The sequence below is a fragment of the Lethenteron reissneri genome, chromosome 43 (genome assembly GCF_015708825.2).
Source record: "Lethenteron reissneri isolate LAM-NWPU_2019-01 chromosome 43, ASM1570882v1, whole genome shotgun sequence".
Lineage (NCBI taxonomy): Eukaryota > Metazoa > Chordata > Hyperoartia > Petromyzontiformes > Petromyzontidae > Lethenteron > Lethenteron reissneri.
In genome coordinates, this window is record NC_083821.1 from 4,664,049 (window position 1) to 4,691,536 (window position 27,488).

Here is a 27,488-nt window from a genome sequence, read left to right on the forward strand (position 1 = left end):
GGAGGTTGTTCTGCGGTGTCCGCTTCTGTGGGCCGGTTTACCAACAACACGAAGCTTGGCACTGCTCTGAGTACTCTTAGTTCTTTCGGTAAAGTCACGTAGGTAAAATTAATAAAAATAAAACAATAAAAATCACGACGTTTCGGAGGCAACACAAGCTTCCGTCTTCAGCTTGTGTTGCCTCCGAAACGTCGTGATTTTTATTGTTTTATTTTTTATAAATTTTACCTACGTGACTTTACCGAAATAACTAAGAGTATGAATCTTTGCAGTCACGAAAGCTTCAAATCTAGAACTGCTCTGAGTCTCGTGACGAAGGGAGAGACGATAGCACAATGGGGGGGGGGGGGGAGGTTATAAATGAGGTACAAATTCGCCACTTGGGAGACAAAGGCGCGTGGTGCTGGTCACCCACCACCTCGTGTGCCGTGCCGGCATTCATAGGTGCTCGCGAGCAGCACTTGCCCCAACAGTCTGTTAAGGCTATACGGGGGATCTTTGCCTTTGTTCACATGACCCATTAAATGGACCCACCACAATCACCACGACGTTTAAACAATCGATTCTTGAATCGAATCACGACCCCATGATTCATTATATCACTACGTGACTACTATTTGTGGCGTCAAGCAACAGGGCGCTGAGAAAGCCTTGCGTGTGATTGTTAAGAGTTAGGGGTACGGGCCACAGGCAGGGCAGCATGCCTATTGGTTGACGGTGGAGACCGCTCACGGTTTGGTAGAGCTTTGTTGGGAATCAATGCACAATATTTATTCTCAAGCTTCTGAGTGTGAAACAAAACGTTTTTTAACGTTACAAGTCCAAGGACGGGGCTGACCAAACTCCACTCCCTGTGCGTCATTGTACGGATTCTTTCACTTTACAATCTCTAAATGGTGACAAAACTGTGGCGCTGGGCTGGGCGTGGGAATGAGCGTGTGGGAAGCACTCTATCAGACAGAGGTTATTTTATCTTTTTAATTCGCTATGCACTTTCAAATTTAGATTGAAAACCCAGTCCTTTCGAACTGCTTTTTTGCGTTCTGTTTGTTGTCCTTCCCCCGCACCTCCGACCAGCACGGTTTAGCTATGTACGGTGCGAAAGAAGTTCAACATCCACACGTGCACGAACAATACACACATTCGTCATTCGCCTTGTTCTCCCGGCACGAGCAACTGCCACGTCTTGTGTTTTTTGACGACGGAGACGGACTGCCGCCGCCGCCGACGACGACGGCACAACGACGATGAAGAGGCCGACGTTTTCACCCTCCAGGAGGTGGAGTGGGGGGGGCGGTGGAGGCCTTTCACTGGGCTTCTCCCTCGCACGCGGAGCCCTGCAGAGACACGCCGAGCAAAACGCGTCAATTACTCGCACCCGAACGCCGTCGCGTAAGAGCCGGCGCTGGTGGCGCGCGCGGCGGGCCCAGCGGTAGCGCTCGTTCGCCGCTCGTTGCCCAGAGGTTGGCGGTTTCGGATCCAGCGGCCGCCCTGGTTACTATTTCTGTGGCATGAATTAACCGTGATAACACTGCTACCGCTAACATCTACGACGCGCAACGATTCGGGATCCACGTTTGCCAAATTACGAATGACTCAATCGGGATTGTACACACAGCAGCAATCATCGACTCCTACTGGCAGACTATTTTACAAACAGCTTCCCGTGATCTTTAACGCCCACTGTGAAGCAAGACATCACCTCCTGTTCGGTTAACACACCCGCAGTATTAACCAGGGCGGCCGCCGGGCTTGAACCCATGAACCTCCACAAGAAGCGGCACACGTGCTACCGCTCGGCCGTGTCTCAGCTCGAGAATCATCCGGCTTTGACATTTTTTGGTGCTCACATTAGGCAGAGTTGATCTGCAAGCCACCCCCGATCAGGCGTTCATTCAGTCCAGGCGTTCATTCCAGGCATTCATTTCAGGCTGAGTCAACCTAGCGGCAAGTTTGGCGAGCGCCGCGGGTGCGCAGTGCGCCGGTTGCTACGACGGCCGTGTGCCATCGAGAAATGGAAGCAATATCAGCGAGCGAATGTCGTGTTTATGGCCCCAACACCCACATGAAGGGGCACATGAACATGAATCTGCTGGATTAAAACAGAAAAAATCTGCTGGATTCATGTGTCGCGAGCATGGATCGGGTAATATGAAATGTGTTATCATTATTATGCCTCTTGTCAAATTGTGGCCACCGGCCTTGACCAGATATTGAATTTTCTTCTTGCCATTTCTTCTACACTCGTAAATATAGTTCAGTCAAAAACAATAATTAGCAAGAAATAATGATGATGATGATAATAATTCGAACCTGTGGAGCGCCCTTCATCCAAGGATAAGAAATATCCGTATATAATTACCATACAACAACAGAACGAACATATAAACATTTCGCTGAAAACAGAAAAAAATGTCATGCGTAGTCGTTTTTGCGCCACCAATATTTTTCACGATGAAGTTTTTTTTTGGTGAAATTAATCCCTGATCGCTGTTACGCCACCCAATATTACCCTTGACTCATTGTCCGTACGTCACAACGCTAGGGCTCTGCCCACTTGGTCACGCATCCCTTACAGGGGCACAGAATAAGAGATAATGATAATAATAATACCCTTCGTATACAGAGCAATGTCTCGCAGAGTCTCAATTCCCTTTAACAAATCCCCTCCTGCCGACCCCACCTCGGGACACATTACAGGGGGGGGGCAGGGGGAGGTTAACACTCATCAGTTCCACACAGATGGATTCAATTCACCGCCGCACTTACATCTCCCGGCTGCATTGTAGCACCCCGAGCAGGCTGGCAGGGCGATGGCTTACATTTTTTTTAACCGTCCACATCGGAATTGCCGCAGATTTCTCCGCGGCTGCGCCGTGGGGGGGCAGCAGTCGCGGGGGTGGACATCGCGAGGACGCCCGGATGAAGGCCGCCGCTAATGGCATCGCCGCCGAGGGGAGCTCAGCGGCCGCCTACGGGGAGGCCCGAGCGATTGCTCCGCGGGCGGCGAGGGAAAATAACGAACGGAACGAAGCAATATTCTGAATTATTTATGGCCCAAGCGGAACCAATATGCAGGGGGAAATGGAGTTTCTAACAAAATGAGTGGATGACAGAAAGTAGTTCCTCACCGATTTTCATACTAAATTACGCTGCTCAAACATTTATTGGAATAGCGATGGAGATATACCAGAGATGAGTTTCGGATTCAACAATGTATGTATGTCTGGATATTTAAGAAAGCTTTCGGATATTTTACGTGTTTTTAGTTTTTGATTTTTTTTTTTTATAAATGTATCTGCCTGCCTGCAGGTGACGAAAGTGACATCACTGTTGGCAGGGAAACAGCGCAGGTGACGTCGCATGGGTGAAGTAGCTTCTCTTTTCGGAAATAGTAATCAGAAGTAAAAAAAAATCCGATATTTTCATAGCCTGATTTTCGGATACGTCCAACAATCTGGAGCCCATCCGCAAAATATGAATCCAACTTTAAGAGACTCAGTTTGTGCGATAAAAAAATTAGCAGCACGTGCATGAACTTTTTCTTATCTCTTCTATATTCATTATAACGTGCAGTTTCCACCGTTAAAAGTTAAAAAAAGACTAAATTTGCACTTTGAATGCTACGTGCTTTTTCGATTACAGTTTTTCCAATTTGATCTCGCATCATTTGAGTTTGTTGTCAGTGCCTCAATCGATAAACTAATAGAACCACGGCTACGTAAAGAGCGCCCACAAAAACGCAAAAGACGAAGCACCTCTCAAAAACGTGAACACCGGTCATAAATCACAACCTGCCGTGTGCTCACCTTAAAAAAGGGGCAGCATTCCGCACTATTACCTGTTACCTGACACGCCAAATCAATCTCGCTGCGACTGGCCACTCGCTCAATCAAACGCGCGCAGTTCGCACGGAGCAGACGTGTCACAAACTACAAACACACTACAGGACCTACGTATGTTCAAAGTGCTTGCCACAAATGAACCACAATAAGTAGCTTGCTGATCTCGTCAAGGAACATAAACCAGGCCATCCTCGCAGCGGATGTTGGCTAGCCGTCGAACAAAGACGGTCACAGCATCGCTCGTTTTCAGATGTGCTTCTGCGGCCGTCTGGAACGCTCTTCCTTCCGATACTAGGAAGCCACTGGAGCTGTGCACTTTTAAATCTCGATTGAAAACTCATTTCTTGAAAAGTTATTTTCGTATTTAGTTTGTTGTCCTTCCCCCGCACCTCCGATTAGCACGGTTGGCTACGTACGGTGCCAACGAAGGTCAACACACATACACACGGAATAACTTCAACATACGTGTGCTGAACTTCTTTCGCACCAGACGCAGCCCACCGTGCTAATTGGAGCAACCGAGACGAACACGACCACCGACCACCACGCTGCGGTTCCTCGCCAGGGCAGAGGGAACCAGGGCCCTGTCCTTCGGCCGCTCTCTCCGTCACGACGCTCGCTTCCTTCCGGCTGCAGCCTCAACGTCGTCGGCGACATCTCTGCGAGCGGCCGTGAGCAACTGGTTGCTTAGAAGTCTAGTGACATAGGTCGTCACTACTGTGTCGGCCCGTACGAGGGCTGGGGGCCCCAAGGTGGTGCCTGGGGTGTCACGTGGTGGAGGGACCCTGACCTTCCCAGAGGTGGGGGAAGGGAGGCGTGGCCTGGGAAGGGAGGCGTGGCCTGGGCGGAGCCGGCCACGCCGGAGCGGATATAAGCGGGGTGTGGATGCAGAGCGGGGCTGTTGAACTCCGAAGTGAAGACGACATCATCGGTCCTCAAGTCCCGGGTCGTCGTCCTGGACCAGGCAGCCCGTTGCCTGCCTGGTCCACTCTGTGTCGTGTTCCAGAGTGTTAGTGAGTTGAGGAAGGTGGTCACCACCTCATGTACAGTGTTATATTACTTACCGTTTAATAAATAGTGTTGCCTGCAAGCTGTGTGTGTGTGTGCACCTAATTCGAACCCACTACACAAGTGCAGAGAAGACTCGACAGGGTGGTCCAGATGTCTTGTGACGCCACTTTAATTTTCTAAAACTGAATACGTTTTAAGTAAAGTTAATTTAAACAAATGTTTGGGGTCAATTAATGGGGGGGGGGGGGGGTCACAGTACATCTAGACCACCCTGTACTTTCGAGGGACCCCCGCTCGGCGATTTGTAGCAATGCGTTGCATTCATCGCACACACGTCTTGTGAACTATGAGTGATTGTCACAATCCCACCATAGGTAGGACGGAGAGAAAGGTGGTGGGGAGGTGGGTGCTAACCATATAAGGGGCAGGGTTCTGCTGTAAAGGGCGTTGTCAGATGCCTTGGCCACATCCTTGCTGCGCAACTACTCACTCAGATGTGGACAAAGCAGTTGCGGGCAATAGTTATAACGATTTGGTTGCCAAACTGATTGCTCAAGTCTGATGGACCTGCCTCGAAGCTTTGGTTACTGGTGCACCACTTGCCGTATTAAAGGAGCAAGCAAGTTCTTGATCAGTTTCCGAGCGTTGAAGACGCAGAATCTGCTGGCCCCGTATGATACATGGGGACAACACAAGCCTCGAGCAATTTCAGTCCCGCTCTGAATTGTGTCAGTCCTTCGGATCTTCATCATGGGTCGAGGTACGGCCAGCTGCCCACAATCCAGCATTTTAATCCGACCCTGTTGCTCTATCAATGAGCAGTAACCATGCCTTGTGATGAGCCACATCCGTGGAAGCAGCATGAGTAATTGAACCTGCGCGTGGCTCTATCGTCGAGCAGCAATCATATCTCGTGACGAGCCGCACCTGCAGAGCCAGCCAGAGGTGGCCGAGGCAAAGGCTCCAAATCGGAGGTCGGTGTGATCATTGCAGGACCGTCAGATTAAGAGTATTCTCGAAGTGACTGCAATTATGACACACGAGTGCACCTGATGATTGCTTCAATCTTTACTTTTCCCATCAAGGACTTTTCAGATCTGTGCCAGACTGCTCGGCACATGCAGTCTTGGTACAAAACAACAACAACGAATTTATTACAAGGACTGCCCTATATTTTATTTAAAAATATATACAGAGTTGAGTGACGTTGCAGGCAATGGCTCCTTATCTACAGCGGAGGGATAGCTTCTCTCTGCTTTTGAAAGAGGACCATTTGTCGGAGTGTGCAGTGTTTTGTTTTCTTTGCTTGTGCACGACCTCCAACACACCATCACAATAAAAAAATGGGCCTGTATGATTTTGTTTTCGCACCTCCGATTAGCACGGTTGGCTACGTACGGTGAGAAAGGAGTTTAACACACGTACCATGGTTACATTTCCATTTATGGCTTCAATGAACAGCTGTGGCTGTGGGCTTCTCGGGCGGTGCAGTGCCAAAGGTGAGAACAAATGAATAAAAAAAGCGAGTTCAGTTGCTGAAATGTTTTGGGAAGAGGTACATCAATAATGAATTGGCAATAAATACTAAATGCCGATCCAGATTGGGTTAGTGAGACCAAGGGACCTTGCTCTGGGGAGATGGCGACAAATACAAGTATCACGAGTTACGTGCAGAATGGATTGGAACTCATCTAGCAGCGGATAGATAATGACAGGTGATGGCTGTGGCGGCTGCTCAAAGACATGGACGGGTGAGAGCGAGGTAGAGAGGTCGGTGGAGAGATGTGGGCTCTGATGAGCTCCGCCCCCCTCTCCTCCCCCCTCAACTTGCTTTTAAGGGATTACATCTTGAATCATTGCCTCACTTGATGCAGCAAATCTGGCTGTGACGGTCCCACCTGATGACGGAGACTTGTGTTGCCTCCGAAACGTTGTGATTTTTATTTTATTTTACTTTCATTAATTTTAATGTTTTACCTACGTGACTTTACCGAAAAAAACCTAAGAAGATGTGGGGAAGGCAGAGGGGTTTGAGGTAGGGCTGGTGCGTAGATTTCCACGATTGCCTCGATATGGCAACATTACGATACGTTGTACGTTAAGATATATCTACAATCATAGTTGCGTCCGTTATCAAATTTATCGTCATATTGTAATGAAAGTCGCTCGCTGAAATTTACGTCAATTATTTCATTTCCTGGCAAACTATGTATGGAATACAACAATGCTGTGTAATTAAAGATCACAGAAATACAAATAAACATGCTATCTGTCTCTTCCTCATAAAACATTTAACTATTGATTATAACAACTCATCGGCTCAACGGAATTCTGGGATTGCATAACTTCAACGCCATCGGTTCGATACAAGCAAAACTCTGGACGGGTTTCAACACAAAGGGTCTCATCAGCAGAGTCAGGCTTGCTCGAATCAATGCTGGTGAATCCCTGTCGGTAGACACGGTGGTAGGCAGTAGTCAGGATGGAAACTCAGAATAATAATCTTTATTTAGACTAGAGGAATCTGATGAGCCACGAAGCTCTATTTCACAGATGTCCAGAAACTCATTAGACCAACTTCCCTGCTTCTGGGAAATTCCACGAATTGCTCTGATTCAATTCAAGAAGTTATTCTCATTTTCTCACATTTTTTTTCATTTCGTTTGTATTAAAGGGGAGCCGTAGTGCCCATATGTTTTCTGCCTTGCCTGGTATGCAGGAGTGCATGGGTTCACCCCAGACCCTGACGCCTGTATATTTGAAGTTTGCATGTTCTTACCGTTGTCGCGTGGATTTTTCTCCGGATCCTATGCTTTTTTCCTCCACATTTAGAAACATCCGATGAGAGTATTTGGCTGCTGTAAATTTCCACGTGATAAGCCACTTCGTTGGGATATCATTTGTGGCCAGGTCACTTCTGAAAAAGGGCTATCTAGCTCAGTGGGCCTTAACTTATAAAATAAAAAAAGTTTAGTTTTTAGTTTATTATTTCTCACTATTTTCACATGTTGTTTTAATAGTCTTGTCGCTCCCTTTGTCCAAATGCAGCATTGCCACAATTGTTGCATACGCAGGAATGTGCGTACACTTACAACCATTGATTTGTACCCACGAGATCCCACGAAGGTTATGTGGACCTTAAGGACGATTAATCTTTATACCCCGAGTGTTTAGCCTTCATTTAAAAGTAGGGTTACAATCGACAGAGTCAACACATCTCATTTTCAAGAGAAGACAAAGTAGGGCGGAAGGCAAAGGCGCAGCCCTGCAGCTGCTTGCTCGCATCACTGCTGGCGGAAGTGACCTCTTTTTGAGAAAACCCTCAGAGAGTATTTAGCCTACTATGGTCGAATCAGAATCAGAATATTTATTTATCCTGCAGGAATCCGATGAGCTATGAAGCTCTTTTTCACAAATGTCCAGATGTGGTGGGCGTACCCACAATTTTTATTTCACCACACGTGACCTTCCCATCGACGGACTGCGGTTGTACTCGTTTATTCCGCTGGATGGACAGAGGCGGTGTGGAGGATTCCAGCAATAACCTGCTCCATTGTATTCACCGCCGTGCCGGGAGATCGAATCTAACCGGCGACCAAGGCGTCGCAAGCCCATGGTGCAGACCGCTGACGCCACGGTAGGAGGACGCTGCTGAAATTAAATTTACTCTCTAAGAGTGGTGGGTGGAAGGAGAAATTCAGGAGGAGGTGGCGGGGGGCTGGAGAGGAGGGGGGGGGCACATAGCACGGCGACTCTACCCAGAGACGCTTCATTTCAAAACGGACGATATTTTCTCGCGTAAAAAGATTAACGTACAAAAAAACGGAATCGGCCCGATTGAACCCTCTAATCCGCACGTGCAACGCGAAGGCATTTAATTTCACAAACCGGTGGCTGTGAACTGGCGTCTGTGTTCAGGGGTGAGGGATAGCATTTAGGCGGCATGCGTATGTGACCTCTTGTGCCACCAGTGTTGGGGATTACACGGACACTTGCATCTGGCCTGCCGGAGTAATCGCCTTCGCCCCCCGAAAAAAAGGGCTGTCTGGTGTTTTTATTCCCCCTTCTCCTTTTGTCGGTCCTTTATCTTCCCTTTAAAGGGCATCATATTGGAGCTGCTTAAGCAATTAGCGTCACAGCAAGGGCTGACACGAACCCGCGCTGGGAGTTGTGGGCTGAAATCTTTAGCCCCGGCGACGACGCACGTAAAAGACGGATCATTGTTCCTACCCTGGCAGAGGGAGGGAGAGAGAGAGAGAAGGCGATGGGGGGTGGGAGGGAAGCGAGATGTGAAGGAGATGGGGCAGGCAGACAGATGGACGGACAGACGTCCGAGTGTGACGCGACCACATCGGGCTGGGAATGAGTTTGTGGGTTACAAAAAAAAAACCGACCGACCGGAGACAGAGTGGGAACAGGATGGAGGCAAACCGGGAAAATGTAAATGAATGGCCAATGTTAGTAGCTAGACTCTTGCTTGGCAGCAGCAGCAGCAGCAACAAAAAAAACCCCGTTCTTCTTTATTCTTTCACGAATCAAAGAAAATAAAATTGGAGACAGAGGGCAATGTGTGGAGTGCAGAGGGCTGCATGGGAGGAGGTGGCCCAGGAAAGGGAAGGGACGGCGGGGTCACTGGTGAGGAGGAGCGGGGGTAAGGAAAGAAGACAGCTTTGTAATGGAAATAAGATGAGCCGTCTGCTTTGAGGGCAGCGTGGCCTCCAGCAAGGCCAGGCTCTGGCACTTAGCTGGGTGTCGATCCGGGAATAATGAGCGCCTTTCCAGCCGCCCTGCCAGTAACGCTGCCTCGCGGCGTCGGGGCCATAAACTTTTTAATTAAACTGTGATGGACGGAGCATTAATTAAGAGCTGCACGGCTCGGCAGGGAAACAAAGGCGAGCGAGCGAGCGGCCGTGCGAATGCACACTCCGACGCGGCGTATGTAGATGTATGTACGTTGTGGGAGTGATGGTGTGTTTACGAACCCGGCGACCCCGAGTTCGATTCACACTCACGGCCAACACCGGTGGCGATTATCTGAACTGCTCCTGGGCCTCCCCTGGGTAGCCTCAAATGAGTACCTTGTGCAGTGATTAAACATCGCCACTAGGGAGACAAAGGCGGCCGGGCGTGGTGCTGGCCACCCACCCCCTCGTGTATAGGTGCTCGCTAACAGCACTTGCTCTAACAGTCTGTTAATAGGCTACACGGGGGAGGGATCTTTGTATTTGTATGTGTGTTGAATTTCTCTCGCACCGTACGTAGCCAACCGTGCCAATCGGAGGTACGGGTAGCGATGCACGCGCGCTGACACCGGCAAACGCACGCACGCATGCGTAAGGCGCGTGCCCATCAGGTCCCAAGCGTGACGAGGTGAACGAATGCTTCCGGTCAGGAAAGCTCACCGGTCAACGGGCCAAAAATGTTGATCGTATTTTTCTTTTTTGTCACGTGGTAAAAAAAAAAGACAGTTCCCGTCTGTTGATAAATGCAGGTTACAACAATCAACGTGACAGGTTATTTTACAGCCGTTTGTCAATGCAGCTGTCTTTGCATCCTTTTTTTTACGCGGCCTGTTGCGGAGATGAGCAACTGGTGTTTGGCGAAATAATCCACTGCCGAATGAAGGGCTCTTGCCAATGCCATGTCGATCACACGGGGATTGTGTGACCATACTTAACCACGCCGGTCAAGGGGTGCCCAAGTCCCGGTTCTGATATCTCTAGGTACTTCTTCTTGGTTCTTTTCCGTAAAGTCACGTAGAAGGGAAATAATAAAATAATAACGGCCGGGATTCCAACTCATGCTGCCGCGTTCGTAAATCATTGGGCATGAATCACACCGTGTGACCGTTCCAAACCCCATGCCACGTATTCTTTGGTTTTTTCGGTAAAGTCACGTATAAAAATAAAATAATAAATTAAATAATAGCATACGACGTTTCGATTGCAACACAAGCAATCATCATCAGGCATAATGAAATAGCGACATAGAATATAACCAGAAAACTATAGACAGACATATAAGCAGACAGATATCACCAAGATACATAGAGAGAGCAACCCAGGTACAGAGAGAGGTGATCGTCTCTGTGGGGTGGCGATCACCTCTCTCTGTACCTGGGTTGCTCTCTCTATGTATCTTGGTGATATCTGTCTGCTTATATGTCTGTCTATAGTTTTCTGGTTATATTCTATGTCGCTATTTCATTATGCCTGATGATGATTGCTTGTGTTGCAATCGAAACGTCGTATGCTATTATTTAATTTATTATCTAATTTTTATACGTGACTTTACCGAAAAAACCAAAGAATAATTCCTGCAGTCACGAAAGCTCCAAAATTAAGACCCATGCCACGTAGTTTGCCGAAACAGGCGCTTCCTAACAGAACTTGTAACAAAAGATGCAATCACGAACCTTCATGCAACCCCCATCACTTCACTCCTTGCACATTATATGCTCAGCCGGAGAGACATATTGATGTCGGCTTTTATAAGACATGATGTACTATGTCGCTGTGTAAGTTTTGTTTTTCATTTTTAAAAACCTCCACCATATAGAGAGTACATTTTTAAAAGAGCTAAACTCTCCCGTGGAATAAATACATACTTTAAAAACCTTTTCCGAATGCAAAGTGCTACATATGGAGATAAAACCAATTATCTGGAAACACCAATGTCAAATTTTAAAGCCTCGCATACATGTCAACACGCATACGTGTAAACAACAACAATAACATCTGACATTAATCATGAGTGGTGGTGATATCGCCATAGCTATCTTACTAGGAATAGAAAAACCACACACTCTCTCCTGAGCCCTCTCGTGGCTAGCAGACCTCGACATTGGCATTTATATCCTGAACATATTTCCATCATACGCAACAATATAACAAAGTTGTGCCATGGCGAGGTGCACTTTGTAGCCAGGCAAGCTATTGAAGGTAAGGTCACGGAAGAGAACCCAGCATTTTGGATTAAACGACTGAAATGAGCGGCAGATGCACCACCTGCGTTACCCACTATGCCACCTTGTTATGTTTTAGCTGCCCGGCACTCTACTCGTTGTTGTGAGCATCGCTACCCTGCTGTTGTTGATGGGCGATTGTCTTCAATTTTCCCGTAGTGTGTGTTCACAAGCCTTTTCCACGAGTACAATCTTGACACCGCTGACACTAATCATCGGAAAATTATGCAGTTCCAAGTCCTCCTGTACCACATTGGCCCATCTTTTCTATAGCCTATAACATGCTATTTTAGCCATCTTTATCTGGCCAAACAGAAGCTGCTTGGGCATATGGTGGCTGGTCATGCAGGCTACATGTTACAACCGAAGCAGCCTCGCCTGCCGGGGGAGCTCAATCATTGGACAGTGTCCAGATCGTCCATGGATCTGGGAATTCCTCACACAAACCAGTGTGACTAAAGCCAGGATGGATCGTAGGCAGGCCAGCCTGAATGACCCCAGCTGGTGGACGTGCCCGTCGCACCACCATATGAATAAGAAACGGCTTCGACTTGTGGCCATACAGCATTACATGGCCATGACCACCACCAGGAAGGCCCTGAATGATAAGTAGAGGGTTAGGGACGCTGAAAGTGTGAATAAAAGTATAAAAGCCATGGCCTAGTAAATGTATGGTAGGCCTTACACAGGCCAATAATTCCCTTACAGATCTGCCATAGCATACAAACCAATCGCATGGCATCTGTGCAGGACCACCCTTGATTGAAACATCAGTGAGCTCTGAAATCTTCTCAGAATGATTTCAAACTTCCATGGCACGCTGAGGAAGGAGATGCCCCTGTAGTTATTACAACCAGTGTGGTCCTACAGAAAGTGGACCACCAGGACATGCTTCCAATCCTGTGAGACCCATCCTGTGGTTCATGCTTACCCCGAGCTCTCGTACTCTGATGGTGCATTGTCTTTGAGTTGTGCGCCTTTTGGCGTCATCTGGTCCAACCCATGTGAGACTAGGCTCTAAGGAAAGCTGTCTCGGGTGTGGACCAATCAACTTCAAGGACAGTGCACATTATCAGAGTTATGTTTTTTGTTTGCATTATGATTGCAGGTATTGTGGTCTATGCAAACATGACTGCTTGTAAAAAAGGTGTCAGTTTTGTTGCCAGATAGAAGGGTAAAAAAACAATGATCAGTTCTGACGATGTCACGTAAGGGAGACAGCCTGCATACAAGTCGCCATCCTCCCACAGAAATTCAATTGGGACGGGATGGTCATCTCTGCCTGGCGATTTACTCGGTCCCAGGCTCTGAATCGTGCTCCACACCTGCTTGGTCGATGGAACATGAGCCAGCCACTCACGATTGGTGGCTACTTCCTCTACTCTTTGAGGCTCTCCGCACGGTTAGCAGGGCTAACCACCACTTGCTCCATTATTTTATTTCGACAGAGGGCTTCCCCCCTTCTCTTCCAAGACCTTACAAAAATGTTCCGAAATTCTGCAAGGCTGATCTTGAGGGTGAGAGTGCATGTGTATATATTGGGGAGTGGTAGTGCAGCAGTTAGTGCGCTGTGTGGCCCGAGTTTAATTCCTGCCCACGACCACCACCATCAGTGACGATTATCTGAACCAGTCCCTGGGCCTCCCCTAGGTCGACTCTGCCTTAAACAAGTGGTTCGTGCAACGTGTAAACATCAGCACTTGCGAGACAAAGGTAGCCAGGTATGGTGCTGGCCACCAACCCTCTTGGGTGCCCTTCCGGCCTTCAATAGGTGCTACTCGCTAACAGTACTTGCCCAAACATCCTGTTGAGGCTATACGGGGATCTCTATCTTTGTTATAAATACATGTGTAGTGACAGGGTGCAATCTGTTGACCAGGAGGGATAATTACGGGTATGGGTGCGTTATATAATAGTCACCCGTAAGGGGGTGTAACTGGGCTAAAGGTCAGAGGTGGGGTCAGTCGGGAAGCTCCAGGAACCTGCTCGAAGGTTCTAGAAGAGGGCGTGGCCAGAGGCGGGGCTTGGCCACGCCGAGGAGTATATAGAGGGGATGTAACCGGGGGTTCGGGGCTGTCGTGGGGGTCCGGCTCCTGGCTGCCGTCGCTGTCTTCGCCGTCATCTCTTCTTCATCGTCCCGCCGCATGGCCGATCCGCTGTACGGCTCCCATCGTCGTCGTCGCTGTATTAGTCAGCCAGCTATATTGCTAGACGCAGGCGATGGGGCTGTATGAGTGGGGTCAGCTATGCGTAGCCCAGTATATATGTGTTGCTCAGTGATTGTGCCTGTAAAGTGTGAGAAATAAACGAGGGGCCCTCTATACGCAGCGTCTCGGAAGTCGCTCACTACACATGTACACACACGAACGTACACAGCGAGTTAAGCATGTGCAAACATACATTCCTGGAGTTGATACATTTAAATCAACATTAGCTGACAGCAAGGTCACAAGAATAAAGTGCATTCGTGCTCAATTCAACGTCAATAGACCGTCACACAACCGACGCTTTTGATTGGCTGCGGCGATTCAAGGTCGCAATTGTTTCCTTCCTGATGCTCTATGCCAGAATTGCTCTGTGGGTTGATAACCGACCTTCAAGATCCACTGTTCAATGTTCCACTCAAATTGCCATCTGTTAATCCTCGCAGCTTTCCCGTAACACTCTCAGACGCTTTGTACTCTTCGAGTGAAACCCAGGAGTGGAGGACGCCACACGCTGCCATCGCAGAGTGGTTTCACAACGCACCGCCCATTTTGAATTCCGCGAACTTTAATATTCGCCGCTTTTCTAAAGAAGCCATTCAATGTCGGAATTCAACAAAAAATGTCCCTCGCTTGGAGCACATTTGTAAAAGCGGGTGCTTTCTGACACACGGCGGACGAACACAATTCATTTCAGACAAATCATTGCACACTCTGAACGGGCCGATTTCTGGCCGTCTGGAAAGCTTTTCCTTTCCGATATTAGGAAGCCACTGGAGCTATGCACTTTTAAATCATCATCTAGATTGGAAACTCACTTCTTTAGAAAAGCTTGTTGTGTTTAGTTTGTTGTCCATCCCAACCGCACCTCTGATGAGCACGGTTGGCTACGTATCATGCAAAATAAGTTCCACACACATTCATACGTAGGTACCGCAGGGCATAGCAGTGGCTACTGCACAAAGCAGTGGCTATTGCACAGCTGCGTTGCTTGAATGAATGACAACCAATTATTCACGTTGCACATACACTTTAACGCAAACGTGCAGCTATTTTCGTGCAACACTCATACAATATTGTTATTATTATTTTTACGATGCTATTACGTTCGCGTAATGTTATGGTTATGTCTTGCGGTGCAGGTCCTATTAGGGAGCACCTATTACAGCCAAGCTGCAAGGCACGGTGGTGGAGCGGTGGTGCAGCGGTTAGCGCGCGGTGTGATAAATAACTGGTGACCTGAGCACGATTCCCAGCCGTGGCTAGCATCACATTTGAACCGGTGCTGGCTCCCTCTCCCACCAATCCACAATTACCATCATACAGTACGGTAGACAAACAACCCGACTAGAGTGCAGAGGCCTTAATCCAGCAGTGGGTGGGCTAAGGGATAAGTATGACGTGTATTTATTACCGTGGGAACCGATAGGTCTTTTCGGCATGACACCGGTAAATTTGATGCCGAGTAGACCTCTTGGAGACCTTCACATATATGGCTCGAATATAAATATAAACAAAGCTACCTATGATATTTCGACCAAAGCACAGGGCTCGATGCGGTAGATATCGTAGATGCGTTCTAAGAAGAGGGCACACAAAGCAGAACCGCACGAGGAGACAGCTGCCTGCTGAGTAGCACACAGAGTACTCACACACAGTACACACACATTATATATACACACAGTACACACACAGTACACACACACACTACACAAACATTATATATACACACACACAGTACACACACAGAGTACACACACAGTACACACACAATACACACACACTACACACATTATACATACACACACAGTACACACACAGAGTACACACACAGTACACACACACACTACACAAACATTATATATACACACACAGTACACACACAGTACACACACAATACACACACACACTACACACACATTATATATACACACAGTACACACACAGTACACACACAGAGTACACAGTACACACAGAGTATACACACACACAGTACACACACAGAGTATACACAGTACACACACAGTACACACAGAGTACACACAGTACACACACAGTACACACACACAGTATATATACACACACACAGTACACACACAGTATATACACACACACAGAGTACACACATGACACACACAGTACACACACGATACACACACAGTATACACAATATATATATACACACACACAATGTTGTTCCATGTCCGACCGCATATCCGCGAAATCACTCACCAAACCCGCACAACGCGAGGGAAACCTGTTTCGATTATATAATTCAGCGTTTGCAGCAAGAAACATTCTTAGACTATTCATCATCATCATGGGCCATGGACAATCCACTGCTGGATGAAGGCCTCCTCAGTGTGCTGCCACCTCTCACGAGTTCAAATCGTGGTTGGTTGTTGACTTGGCCTATCATCCCTCCGGCGGTCGCTAAAATCAGAACGACTCCATGGAAAAGGTCAATCAATGGTTGCCCCATATGGATGGACTCATCGTCACCATACGAATGTGGAATTTACACCACTGTAAGCGGGAGATAGGCACTGCCTCAATGGTCATTTGAGTGATGCACGCTTGTCAATTAAAATACCTGTACGTACATTTCGACTGAAACATCTTGTAAGCGTGAGCACAACGCAGCAACGTGTGCAGACAGTGCAGGACAGAATAGGGCTGCACACAAAGACAAAGATCCCCCGTATAGCCTTTTAACAGACTGTTGGGGCAAGTGCTGTTAGCGAGCACCTATTAAAGCCGGCATGGCACACGGTGGGGGGGGGGGGGGGTTAGCCAACATCACGCCCGGCCGCCTTTGTCTCACACCGCACCTGATTTTCATTTGGGGCTGAGTCGACCTAGTGGGGAGGGGGGCTGATTGAAATATTCGCCACTGTCATCGGTCACGAGGAGCGCGGATCGAACTCGCTTCGCCGTGTTCGTAGCGCAGCGCGCTAACCACTTGCGCCACCGCTCCCCATATGCACACGCACACACAGGGTTGTGCATACACACACGCACGCGCATACCTGCCCCCCCCCCACTGTCCTTCAAGCACGCCGTCGCAAGGACGCGTTCCGCGCAATTGAAGGGGACAAGCCCGACAGTTGATCACGCGTCTTTTAATGCGCGCAATTACAGCAGGGTTCGTCTCGCAGCAGCGCAGCGGGGTGGGAGGGAGCAGAGATGGAAGCCGGGTGGAGCGGCGTACGGACTCGAAAATACAAAGACGACCCACCCCCACACACACAGACGTACAGACTGTTGGGGCGAGCGCTGTTAGCGAGCGCCTATTAATGTCGCCACGATGCACGAGGGAGTGGTGTGGCCAGGAACCACGCCCGGCCACCCGTGTCTGCTTATGTTTTCCACACCGCACCAAGTCCAGTACGCGTATTCAGGTCTGAGTCGACCTAGGGGAAGCCCAGGAACGGTTCATTTATTCTCCACCGGTGTTGGTCGCGAGCAGAATCGAACTCGGGTGGCTGCGTTTTCGAGGACAGTGTACCAACGACCCAAGTCAACAACAACAAGCTCCCCGAAGCAACGCATTGCAGTCCTGACTTGTGACGGGAGCATTCAATGGCGAGCACTCACAGGGCTCTCTTGCGCACGGCAGCTCATGTTTACTCTATTGTTGTATTATAACAGGCTGAATCACGTGTCTGAAAAGGCACGGAGGGAGGAGGCTGTACAGACACACGCGCGCGCGCGTGCACGCGCGCAGGAATTTTGAGATGAATAATGTATGTGTTATTGTGGGCAATGTACTGCCAAACACGAAGTTGAAATTAAATCGATTTAAAAGTTAAATATTTACTATTTGTATGGTAACTATTTTATATTCGCGGGGGGGAGGGGGGGGTGACTAAGTCCATTATCACTCTGGGGTCGATAAAGTGAGCAACACGTTGCCCTATGGACAGGTTCGCCTCTGCCGTAGGAATGTGGAATGTCCACCACTGGGCCAGGCCTGTAAGAAGGCAGAAAAGCACTGCCTCAACGCTCACTGGAGCAAAGGAATCGCTCTTAATGGGACTGCGTGTGATGCCTGTAACCACGAGTGGTCTCGACACTCACAGTTTGGCTGGGTGCAGTAGCCGCCAGCCTCCTTCAGCAGCGATCAATGAGAGGGCCGCAATGCTCCCTCTCTCCGCTTAGCGAGTCTGAAGGAGTGAGATGCTGGGAGCGAGCCGGAGCTTCCTGCCATTAAACAAGAGCGCGCTCAGTCTCCTGAGACATTCGGTGATTCTCAGCGGCTGCAAGGTCCGAATTTAAATTGACAAATGAGAGCCCGGTCAAACATGCCACTATAGACCAACGTTTTGCATGTGGTTTGAGCCACTGGACCAGCAATGTTGGTCCAACGTTGGCCCAATGGTCCAACAACGTTGGTTCAATGTTCCGTGTTTACTGGGAGGGCACCAAACACGGAGGTGTGTTGACATCTACTTCCATGGAGGCAGAGAAGCGTCCAGCTTTATAAACCTTGACAAGGCCTGAGGCTGCTCAAGGAGAAGGCCGAACACAATCACCCCCTCAAGGCAGCTCAGAAGGGGCGATAAATACTGGCCCACCAGCGACACCCACATCCGAATGAATAGAAAATAATATTCTTAGGTTTTTTCGGTAAAGTCACGTAGGTAAAAACATTAAAATTAATAAAAGTAAAATAAAAAAAAATCACGACGTTTCGGAGGCAACACAAGCTTCCGTCTTCAGGTGGAACAGTCACAGCCACGACAGCTGTATCAAGTAAATGTGTTGCCTCCGAAACGTCGTGATTTTTATTTTATTTTACTTTTATAAATTTTAATGTTTTTACCTACGTGACTTTACCGAAAAAACCTAAGAATATGAATCCTTGCAGTCACGAAAGCTTCAAATCTAGAAAATAATAGTTCGAAAATAAACAACTGCTGCTGCATTAGCCGTGGTACCATCAGGAGCCTGAAGCATGCAAAGTCTTTCACGCCTCATAAAGGCCATGGCCGCATGAGAAGATGTGGCTTCCGCTCGCTCGGGAAGCGCACAGAGCTAATGCTGGGGGCTCTGGTGCGTGGCCTGGGTCGCAGTTTGTTGATCGTTTTCGCAGCTCTTTCAAGGCGTCTATCTGGAGCTTCGTCGGATCTCCGCAGAGAATTGGGTCTCCTCGAGAAAGTCGACGATCTCTGCTGAACGCGTTGCGATCGCTGGCTGTGAGGGAACCAAACTTGAGTATGCAAAATATTTAAGTGCTGCTGGATAAGATTGGAATAGGGAGACAATGGGAAAAGCGATTCTGGATAATGGCAATCATCATCATCAAACTACTCTTCCTTTATTAAATACTGTAGTTTGTTTGTCCATAATTATGCTTATAACTTGAGAAACAAAAGTGGGACAAGGACGAGGGATGCACCACCAAAAATCTATAAATAAAAACATCCCTTTGACAAAATGCAGGTTTGTCTTTTTGAGAGAGCGTGGCCTGAACCTGGAGATCGGGCAAAGACATTTGCACGGACAAAAACCAAAGATCTCAGCGACCAACGCCTCACATGCCACCTGTGAGTGACCAAGCAATGGGTATTGAGCGAATCCCAGGCGGTGCGCAGGAGTGCATGTCTGGACAAGGAAAAGAGGGGCGAGTGGGAATTGCAGACCATTGATCGTCCGTCCATTGTCACCAACAGGCGGCAACTGTGGACACGTCCGCCGTAGCGAAAGGTGACAGCGAAGCTGGTGAGAGTAATAAGAAGATCCCTCGTTAGAGGCCAATTTCGAGCATGGTTTTTAGATTATCCTCTCAGCACGACGCCGGCGATCGCAGCATACGCACCGTGTCAACATCCCGCGCCTCTCCGATGTTCTGCCTGTCTGCAGCCCAGCGACCAACATCGGCCGGCTCAATGGAAGAGCAAAGGTCGCATCCCAAGGCTGTTGCTCAGCAGGTCAGAGACACATTTGTCCAGAGAGAGAGAGCCGTGTCAATACCCTCCCCTTCCCCGGCTCGGCTAATGAGTGAGATCGTGTTATCTTCCAATCTTTCTCATCTCTTTTGTTTGTTTGTTTATTTTTGGTAGGAGACAGTGTTTCCTACCACGTCTCCTTTTCTCTTTGTGCACAGCTCTGCCGCTTTTAACAAACCACAAGCTGAATTGCAGTTGAAGCCGCGATTACAATACCCGGGTTATGCCTTGATGGAGGGGCATCTGTATAACAAACAAAAAACAGTCCCGCATTGCCATCGCATTGAGCCTCACGTCTTTCACACAGGCACGGACTTTTTTTACCATGATCATTTTCACTATTGGGGTTCATCAGCATGCCACGGCCGACTGCGGAGAGTCAAATTGTGCCCGAGATCTGCGGCATAGGAAACAACAGTCCCCGCACACAATAGGGCGATGCAAAAACTATACACGAACGCGGGGTACGGGAGTTGAAGGCCGCTGAACAAATGAACGCACCCACCGGCTCCCGCAAAATGAGCATCAACCACCGCAGCCGGGAAAAAAAAGAAGAAGAGCGGGATGGAGACCGAGGACAAAGGAGACGTCAGACGACGGTTATTTGGTTGTCGACAGAGAAGGTGTCGTCTTATTCAATTCATGCACCCTGGTTCTCGCGAAGCCAGACGTGCCCCCCCGCCCCCCCCCCCCGCCCCCCCCCCCCACGAACGTTCCCTGTCCTCCTTTGTCTGGCTCGTTTGGAAATAGCGCCGGCCAGACACCATTCACGGCCTTGAATGGCGGCGGGGGGCCGGCCGGCGGCGGCGGCGGAGATGCACGACTGCAAATCCCCCAGCGCTGTGGAAGCTGAGGGTTGGTGGCTCACGCACACACACACACGTGTCGCGAAACTCCCCTCCTGTGCACATTCAAGGGGCGACATACCCGGGCTCGCAAGGAGAACGCGGCACACCAGAATTGTGGACCTCTACCTGTCCAATCTCAATAAGATCGTGTTGCTCCCACGCATGGGATTATTCCCACATTCAAACAACTCATTAATTGGCCGATGACGCCTTCATATATAGAGGATCCCAGAGCTTGGGCATTTGTTAGTGGTGCCGGTTCACCGTGCTGGCTGCCTTTCCCGCTCGTCTGTGGTTTCCTGCTCACGCCTCGGAGTCATCCTCTCTCTCTCTTTGAGAGCGAAGGGATAATGGGTGACAGTGGTGCAGCGTCACAAGGTGACATTCATCATGATCGTTATTATTATTGAATGAGGACAATAATCAAGGCTTTGGGCGAGCTCTGTTCAGCAAACTCTAACCCTGACGCTCACCTCGGGAACGTAAATTTAACACTCTGCGCATTTAACGGATCGTTCAACAATGTCAACAGAAGGAAACGTTAAGCGAGGGAGGGGGGGGGTGTAACCATGCATCGATTAAAATCGATACATGCGCTCGCGTATTTGTTGTATGTAATTGGTTCATCTGTGACCCCTGATGCCACTAGAGGCCGCTATATGCAGTGGGGATTGTTAGTGTTTCAAATGTAATGTGTACACTCGTAGTCAATATCACACAGCGCTGGATATTTTTCAGAACACTGCTCGACTGTATGGCTTGGAGTATGGCTTTATCGGCATAAGGCACTACCTCTAGAGTGCAAGGCACGCTTGCTCATAATAATCCTATATTATTCCACCATATATCAATAATCCTATAAACAGATAAAAAGACAAATACCCCCCCCCCCCTGTGTAGCCTAAACAGACTGTTGGGGCAAGTGCTGTTAGCGAGTAGCACCTATGAAGGCCGGCGCAGCACACGAGGGGGTGGGTGGTCAGCACCACGCACAAGCACGCACAGATCAACTGATGAGCAAGTAACCAATTTGCTAGAAGGCTAACGCTGCCTCAAACCAATTCCATGAAACGGACTCACGTGAACTTGTTTTTTTCCGAACTGCGCTTATACATCTGCAGATTGCATTTCAGCGAGTGTGGCTTTCACATTCTATGTAATGCAATTCTGGTCAATGATACGATGAACATCTGAGACATTTTATTTTAATGAAAAAATGGTTTTTTCTATATATAAATAAAAGAGATGGAAATTTAATGAAAGTATAACACAAATATAATTACAGTGCGTAATTGAGACATATTGGTGGAGCAGTGGTACATTTGTTAGTGCACTGCAATCCGAGTTTTGATTCTCGGCTTTGGCTCACATCATTGTTATCTAAATATGCGTTTACATTAATTGGCTGCAATAGATTTTCACGTAATAAGCCGCTTCGTTGAGCTATCATTTGTGGCCAGGTCGCTTCTGAAATATAAGTAATAGCTCAGTGGACATTACCCAGTCAAATAAAAAAGAGTTAAGTTTTCGTTAATATATATAAGTATTGATTTGCTTACCTTTCCTATACTTTGCACTCGTATAATATTTGTTGTATTGTTTTTTATTGTAACATTATAACCCGCCTCTACTGGGCATCTGTGAAAAATCGCTTTATAGCTCATCGGATTCCTCCAGGATAAATAAAGATTCTCATTCTGAAATGGAATCTGATTCGGTCCTGGGCCTCATCTGCACCGACGTGCGCCGAAGTATGAGCTCACAAACCCCCATGACTGACAGCGTTTTTGGAAACCCTCATCCAGCAGTGGATCGATAAACGGCAATCAGCTGGTGCTTTTCCTGCGATGCACTCCAACATTTTTAGATAACTTTCAAAAACAGCAACAACAACGACGACGACAAGAAGACGGAAAGGGGTGAAGGCAACGCGGGTGATGGTGCGGTAGCGTCACACAGACGGCGAGGAGCACGGTGCCCGGTACGGAGCGCAATGCTCGCACTGCAGGGCGCGGCACACATGGGATGAACTCCGTGCCGTGTGCATCACCACGTGCAACTAAATAACGCATCTGTATTGGATTTGTGTACACGGCCGCTAAAATGCATTCTCTCACAATTGTTTGCTAAGATATCTTTGGTGAGTGGCATATAGTCTGAGAGGTAAGCAGACTGAGTGGCACATGGACTGAGTGGCACATGGACTATGTAGCATATGGCCTGAGTGGTAGGCAGACTGAGTGGCACATGGACTGAGTGGTAGGCAGACTGAGTGGCACATGGACAGAGTGACACATGGACTCAGTTGAAAATAATAAATCATTCGTAGATTATATCATAACAATACATGAAATATCAGGGAGCCGCATGGGTTAAGCTGACGGAAGGATGTGGCAGGAACCCGCCATAAAGAGTTTCAGCTGAATCATCTCCCGAAAGCCCCCCGTGCTGAGAAATGAAATGAAGATTTTTTTTTTCCTTTTTTTTCTGCGGCCGGAAAGGTTTGCGTCTGAAAGAACATGAAAACTCAGCGGCAACTCAATCCCCTCCCATCGATAGCGCCCATTAGGGACCGTGGGGGGAAAAAAATTGAATAACATATAGCTCTCACAGCCTCGTGAAGATTCACATCAACAGCTCGTGGGCAGACGTGAAGCATTTACCGCTTGACGGGCAATGTTTTCTTGCGGGGGCTAAATCGGCCGTTTTAAAATCAAAACCGTCTGGCAACGTGCGTTATTATAGTTTAAAATTAATGGATCTCTTTTCACTCCCCCCATGTCAAATGTTCCCCTGAAGTTAATTTCCACTGGTTAGAAACAATGGCTAAGTGATCAGCAAATCCGAGGGTGGTTCGTATTTCCTCCATTTAAATTTAAAATATTACTTCTCCAATTATACATCTAGGAACGTAACATCCTTGTAACGTCAGAGATTCATCCATCCTGTATCCATTAGAGCAACCATGGTCAGATTATTATCGATGGCCATTTTTGGGCACAGGCCCACACGCAGTCAGTATCGGCCCTTAAATCATCGGCTGCATCTTGCCTCCTTGAGCAGATGGCAACTGGAGCAGAAAAGTGATGAAGCATCATCACCAGCTGTGCCCCACAGGCGCGGCTCGTGTTATGGGCCTGGTCAAGATAGGGCCCACTTCCGTGGGTTTAGCTTTGCAGCGGCTGATACCTGTACAGAGGCGGTTTAGGCATCGCTAGATCGCCCGTGACCCTTCTAACCTTGGCAGGTGATGGAGCAATGACATGAGGTCGCGCGTCGAGCTAGATGGACGTCTGCGAAATAGAGCTTCAATGCTCATCGGATTCCTCCAGTCTAAATAAACATTCTGATGGACTGTTGCATCGCGAGACTACTGTGGGAGATGGCGGCGGCTTGGGGGAGACCTGCAACCAGCAGTGGATAGATCATGGCTGAGGATAATAGACATTTTCCAATGTGCTTAAAATCTTGAGTTTGTTTTTACTTAGGTTTTCAAAATCGTTTATGCGCGATTTTCCCTTTTCTCTGCCTGTTATTTTGTTTTAACTTTGCACGTTAGGCAAGGATTTACTTATTGACCCGAGTTCCCCCTTGAAAAAGTGTCTTGAAGTCTGCTGGGTTCTCACCTGGTCGATCAAGCCATTGAACATTTGAACACGTACGTTTTGGCAGCTATTTTATTTTGATTCATGGTTGATTTTTGTTTGAGGCCATGTCACGAAGTCAGGATCAAAATCCAGGAAGTCGGACTGACCACGATATTTACATTATGATATCCTGGACATTGTCTCGATGATGTTTGACGAAGTCTCAAGTGAAACGTAACTTATCCAATTGCTACATTTGATTGTGAACACTTCTTCAACTTAACGGAGTGAGCTGAAACAACATATGACACTTTGTTAAACGCTCGCACGCCACGTGATAATTGTATTTGTTTGGCTATGTCGGGTGGTGGAGGGTCTTGATGAGACAAATCTGTCCAGATCGTCACTAACGCGGCCTAGCAGAAGAATCTACTATGAATCAAATGAGCATCGGAGGACTTTCTTATAACATTTTGGTGGCTGGTTACATAAACACCTCCGCTGTATTATTTACTGCAGTGACCTTTCAAATGTCCTCCACCCACTGCCCCGTACAAATAAAGGACACGTAACAGAAAGAAAGAAACACAAGTGGGCAGACGTCATTAACTTGGCAAGGTTCTGCCTTGATAAATATCTCATGACTCCATCGGGCAATTAAGAGTAAGTGATAATCATTAATAATTTACCAAGGATGGCGAATAACAACTCATGAGATTTTGAGACGTTGTATTTTTGAGCTAAACACATTTTTTCGTGAATTGACAGGAACCCACGTACAATGTTACGTGTCCGTGTATTTCGTCGCCTGAAATTAACACAAAAAATGTGTCTGGTGATGTTGCTGTTGCTGCGCTGCAAGTGGTGCACAAGCACACGTAGTATAACCAATCAACAACATTCGTTACTAACACCGTGTGGCCTTCAAAGAATATGTAGTAAGTGAGGTCTTACGAAATCTAACCTAACAAAAAAAACCTGAATTTTGTATGATATTTGTCGCGAAAGCCTACGCGTTAAACGGGTGAGGTGTTTCGGCAGTGGAACTTCATCATACCATAAAATATGCAATTATTGAAACATTTTATGATGCAGATTTCTTGGAGGTGACTATTGTTTAGCTCATATTTATCTCGAGTCAAACTTTTCACGCTTCATTTTTGATATTTTGCTTGAGTTTACTTTCATATTTTTTACTCACGACATCGTCATTAATAGCTGTAAATAATAACATACTGCATGTGTATGTCCCCAATCAGATCACGTTTAACTTGAGGAATTTACATAATTCTTACGTATTATTATTTGTTTAAATACAATTCACCTTCTTACTTAGCCTCACTGACATTTCCACAAATGTACTGTTCAAGATAGTCGTCTACATTCATTGCGTTAAAATGTTTGTAAATTTCGACTAAAAGCTTTCGTCACTGCAGGGATTCATCTTCTTGGTTCTTTCGGTAAAGTCACGTAGAAGGGAAATAATAAAATAATAAAACATAATAAAATACAATTCTCACGACGTTTCGGCCACAACGCAAGCAGCCGTCCTCAGGTGAAGAACAGGTCTGTCGGAAAGACAGCGTCTGAATGCTGTCTTCTTATTTTATTATTTCCCATCTACGTGACTTGACCGAAAGAACCAATAAGATGTGTGTAAATGTTTAAAAGCAAAATTACTATGCTCTTAATACGTTCTTCACGTAGTCTCTGGCCACCCTTGCAAGGGACGTGATGGTTGTTCCACGCGTCACCACGTGCCCATCACCGACACGTGACGTGCGCTCGCTGTAGAGGGAGGAAGGGGCCGTCATGGCCGTGTGAACGCCAATGCAGCAACGGTGCTGGCAGGTGCGGGCGGGGGGGATGGAGTCGGATTGCCACCTCTGAAGGTGCAAACAAAAAAACCCAGGACACCTCATGGGAAGAAGAATATCTCCCAAGAGCGGAGGAAGCAATGCATTGTCCTGAGTTGTGGCATTACAGTATTATTATCACTACTACTACTGACAATGACTCAGACTTTAATGTCTCGGGAATTCTTGCAGATTTCCCAGGACAGCTGCCTGGGAAACAAGCGGACAATCCTGGGAAAAGCCAGGGCAGGTGGTAGCCCTAACGGAGGGTGGCCCGCGAGCGATAATTCAATATAATCGTCTCGACAAGACGCAATCTGACTTGAGGCTGCTGCTGCAGCCCGCCTGCTGTGCCCACGACATCACGACAAAGTCACCTGATCCCACAACGCTCGTTGCACAAAAGCAGTGAGCCGATGAAAAGGCAGAATGGGATTAACAAAACAACAATTGTCTCGTATAAACAATTAGCGATCTAACTTAAAGAAATGCAAACGACAACGGCTATAAAATAATCCATAAGAGGTATTTTTTTGGGTTAGATCACGGAAATAGAAATGTGCCGTTAAACCCGTCGCCAACCCGACACAGCCAATTAGTAAGATTTGTCACGTTAACAAAATGTGGCAATGAGTTACTAGTTCAGCACACCGGTGTGTTGGACAGTAAACCCACAACATGTACATTTGAAGTACGACGTTTCACCGGTAATTACAACGAGCGTCATCAGGCAATGGCAAGAGAACAAAAAAAAACTCCATTCTGGACAACATTGGTCATGAAGGCTACGTGTTAAAGCAGCTCTAAAATAAATGCGTCAATGTAGTTAGACAATGCAGGAATGAAGCTACCTGAAGGTGAGAGGGCTAATGCTGCGTTAGGGCCGTACGATGGTACCGCTCAGACCGACGTTTCCCATATGGGCAGCCGGGCGTCATTACATTTGGTTCTCAGGTGCAGCGAGTTGATGGTCTGCGCCCAGTCACCAAGGACCGTACAGAAGCATCAAACACGAATTATATTTAATGATTTTTTTCGCATGGACAAAAACACAGCTCGAAGCCAGACATGGCTACGCCGCAATATGGGGTATGCTGGAAAAGCCACCAAAATGTAAATTGCTAAACGAAAAGTGCAACCGGACAACAGATTCGAGCGCCAATTACCGTATTCTGTGGAGATGCATTTTTTATAATACGTAAATGTATATATTTTTCAAATT

General features: G+C 47.6%; 1 protein-coding gene across 1 annotated transcript in view; it reads right to left on the minus strand.

Moving 5' to 3' along the window:
- Positions 1 to 288: 288 nt before the first annotated feature.
- LOC133353266 (mucin-2-like) overlaps positions 289 to 27,488 on the minus strand; it is a 59,494-nt gene continuing 32,294 nt past the window's right edge. The window contains exon 10 of the mRNA XM_061569368.1: positions 289 to 1,337. Coding sequence (XP_061425352.1) covers positions 1,308 to 1,337 — 30 coding nt within the window. The 3' untranslated portion in view covers positions 289 to 1,307. The remainder of the gene's footprint in view (positions 1,338 to 27,488) is intronic.